Source organism: Thrips palmi, unplaced genomic scaffold (genome assembly GCF_012932325.1).
Source record: "Thrips palmi isolate BJ-2018 unplaced genomic scaffold, TpBJ-2018v1 HiC_scaffold_6, whole genome shotgun sequence".
Lineage (NCBI taxonomy): Eukaryota > Metazoa > Arthropoda > Insecta > Thysanoptera > Thripidae > Thrips > Thrips palmi.
The window spans coordinates 3,021,138-3,024,615 of record NW_023144633.1 but is presented as its reverse complement, the minus strand read 5'-3'; the positions used below and the strand labels follow the sequence as shown (position 1 = coordinate 3,024,615).

The window sequence follows — 3,478 nt, the reverse complement described above, 5'->3', positions numbered from 1 at the left end:
GCGAGCTGCGGCACTGTTAGCAGCTCTGCAGCAAGCGCATCCGGATGCACGGACTCGCGCATCATTGACGTGGAGTACCTCTAGATCATGCCCTCCTTGGCGCGCACACCACGCGGGAAACCGTGTGCAGGCCCCCCTGCTAGACTGACTCCGAGAGTCCTTTTCGTCGCTCTGTCTCTCTCTCGCTCGCAGGGCGTCCAGTGTAGGTGCAAGAGAGACATAAGTCTCAGCTACCTAGACAGCCAGGAGATTACGCTTGTAATCCGGCGTAGAGGGTAAACACTGCTGGCGACGCTGGGGTGGCTGGGGTTGCCGCACCTGGCGAGTGTCTTAGCACACCTCGATGAAGTGGCCGCGGGGCCGACGGGGTCGCCCCTCCTCAGGTAGGCAACGCGTGCCTGCAGGACTGCTTCCGAGGGTCGCTCTGTCTCCCTTGCACTCGCGGGGCGTGCCCTACAGGTGCGAGAGAGACAGAGCGACTCTCGGAAGCAGCCGACAGGTTGGCCAACTGTGGCATTATTCGAAACTATTGCCGCAACTCAAGAGGGCTCCCCTCACCTCGCGCTCCTCGAGGCCCGGGGCGATATCGGCATTGGAAGCCTTCCCCTGCCGTGTCCGGTGTCACAAGCGCCATTCAGGCACGCGAGCGGAGGCCGCGGACACCCTGGGGGACACCTTGGAGGACACCCTGGAGGACACCCTAGAGGACGCCTTGGAGGACACCCTGGAGGACGCCTTGGAGGACACCCTAGAGGACGCCTTGGAGGACGCCTTGGAGGACACCTTGGAGGACACCCTGGAGGACACCTTGGAGGACACCCTAGAGGACGCCTTGGAGGACACCCTGGAGGACGCCTTGGAGGACACCCTAGAGGACGCCTTGGAGGACGCCTTGGAGGACACCTTGGAGGACACCATGGAGGACACCTTGGAGGACACCTTGGAGGACACCTTGGAGGACACCTTGGAGGACACCTTGGAGGACGCCTTGGAGGAAACCTGGGAGGACACCCTGGAGGACACCTTGGAGGGCGCTATACAGCACACCTTCCCCAGACTAGATGGCAAAATTTTCTCGTCCATAGTGGATTACTTCCTGCTGGAATTTCCGACTGGGCTGTGCTTGCAGCGACTTTCGAGACGAAGGACCTGAGAAAACTCCGTCCGAAACAAGGCCAGACGGGCCTGGATGCCCTGCGCGGTGCTGCGCGGTGACGACAGAGAGGGGGACCACATGGAACGCGCGGGTCGAGTTGCGCTACAATATGCCTAATTACGGGGTGAGAGGGGAGGGGGGAGGGGGGCGTGGCGGCGGGGGATGATTGGGGGTGTTGGGGGAGGAGATATGGAGATGAAGAGGGGAGCGAGGGGATCCTTCGGGGGTGACGGCTGCGCGGCAACGACAGATTTCGATTGCGATTGCAGATCGCGAGCGCACAGCAGCGTTGAACGTTTCGGCGAGTATGTGTGTTGCGTCGCGACTGGACTGGAGGCTGCAAAGTTGTGGTCAACAAAAGGCCCATTTTCAAACTGGCGTCATATTTTCCACTGTACTGTCCGGGCACGGGCACTGAGGCACGGGACATGCTGCCGTGTCGGCGCCGTGGCAGCAGGCTTACGAAAACGGGCAGAAAGCCGCCGTGAATGGAGCAGTCCGTGAATGTCGCCTGGTGGGGCGGGGCGGGGCGGGGGCAGCGAAGCCAGTCATCATTACCAGCAGTGTACGAGAAGCCTCGCACATGACAGGCGGCCCGGTAATTACAGAGCCTAAATGCCTCGCGTCGCGACGTCGTCTCTCTCGCACCCCTTCGGCACGCCCCGCCAGTGCGAGAGAGACAGCGGCCCGCTGGCTGGGCCGCGGCGACGTATCTCAAAGGGGCGCGCGCTCGCTGCGAAAGAGATTATGGCGCGAGGTCACGGGGTTCTGGAGGATCCTGGAAGGCAACAGCGTCCCTGGAACCTTTTTTGGAATCTTTAAGTCTCCACTGCGGTCTCGTCGGAACAAGCGGCTATCTCCAAAGGGAGTGCAGACAAACGGCTATCTGTGAAGGAGCTGCAGACAAACGGCTATCTTTTTGACCCCCTGCAGACAAACGGCTAACTGACTTTTCGGGAGAGGTTAGGGTTGGCCGGGTTCCTTGAGTTTTTCTCAGGTTAGACGCACGTGACAGACTCATGTTATGTGTCAATCTGCTCTGACAAACTTTTGACATCTGTTGGATAAGGTCAAATTTGACAGGCTCAATTGATTGTAAATATATAAGTATCCAAACTCGGGAAGTGGAGAAAACAGTTAGCCGTTTGTCTGCAGGGGGTCAAAAAGATAGCCGTTTGTCTGCAGCACTTTCACAGATAGCCGTTTGTCAGCACTCACTTTGGAGATAGCCGTTTGTTCCGAGGAGGTGTCGCCTTGACAGGCTGCGCGGACTTGATTGCGACGTGAAGCACCTGCCGGGGTGATTTTTAAAAGAGCGGCGATTTCCCCCGGGTCTTTATTTTCGCTGTGAACTACTCGTGCTTCCCAGGGCTCTTCCTTGAGTGGAGCGGCACCGGCCACACCCAGGTGGCATCACGATGTCGGGCAAACAACATCAGTCATCTCAACGTCAGCGCGCCCCCGCCCGCACGGCGGCACGTCGGCCCCGCCAAGACCGTCGTAACTGCCGGGCCGCTCCGCGCAGTGGAGGGGTTGTTCCCGACGGGGTAGGGGGTCACCTGGCGGCACGACGTCCCAGCAAAGCGACACGCGACAGCCAATAACGAGGGGAAGCCTCGCTCTGTCTCTCTCCCACTCGAGCGGCGACCCGCGGCGGTGCGAGAGGGACAGACCACTGACCACTGGCAGAATTAAGACGAGCGCGTGCCGATAAGGATCTGCCAAGAATCCATCACGTTTCTTTGTCCTTCTTTGTCCGCCGGCCCGGCCAGAGGACCCCAACTCTCGAGGGAGACGCACGCAGTTACGGTCCTCTCTCTCCGTCGCACCCATCGCCGGCCGGACATTCAATACAACCGGAACGGGAGATCGATCAAAAGTCTCTGGGAATCATTTTTGATCCAAGACAACAGGGGTGCGTGGGAGTACCCAGCTGCCCGGCGGCAGACTCTTCTTGCAGATGCGTGGTGGTGAACTCCCTCGCTTTACTGGAGTCCATAGTCCAGCTGGAGCGAACTGGAGGGTAAGCCCCTGGAGCGCGTTCTGTTTCCCGCAGCAATTTCATGATTGTCCCCGAGTTGCTGGAGGAGACCCCGCACGAGGCTACCCTCGCAACCTGAGCCGCCAGACAGCCAGCAAGCCGTCCCATTCAGCGGGGAGGTCCGCACAGTGGACCAGAAGACCTGGAAGCGGCCAAAACTCTAGACGCGTTTTGAGCTCCAGCGTCGCTAAATGGGACTCGAACCAAACGTGTGACCCCGCCAATGGATTGCTCTCCGAACGAGGAATCCTTTGGTGGGGTCGCACGTTCGATTCGAGTCC

General features: G+C 59.7%; 1 protein-coding gene across 1 annotated transcript; it reads right to left on the bottom strand.

Moving 5' to 3' along the window:
- Nucleotides 1-621: 621 nt before the first annotated feature.
- LOC117651978 (covalently-linked cell wall protein 14-like) lies at nucleotides 622-1,083 on the bottom strand. The gene has a single exon (XM_034396605.1). It carries the CDS (start codon nucleotides 1,081-1,083, stop codon nucleotides 622-624), a length of 462 nt encoding a protein of 153 aa, XP_034252496.1.
- Between the last annotated feature and the right edge of the window lie 2,395 nt (nucleotides 1,084-3,478).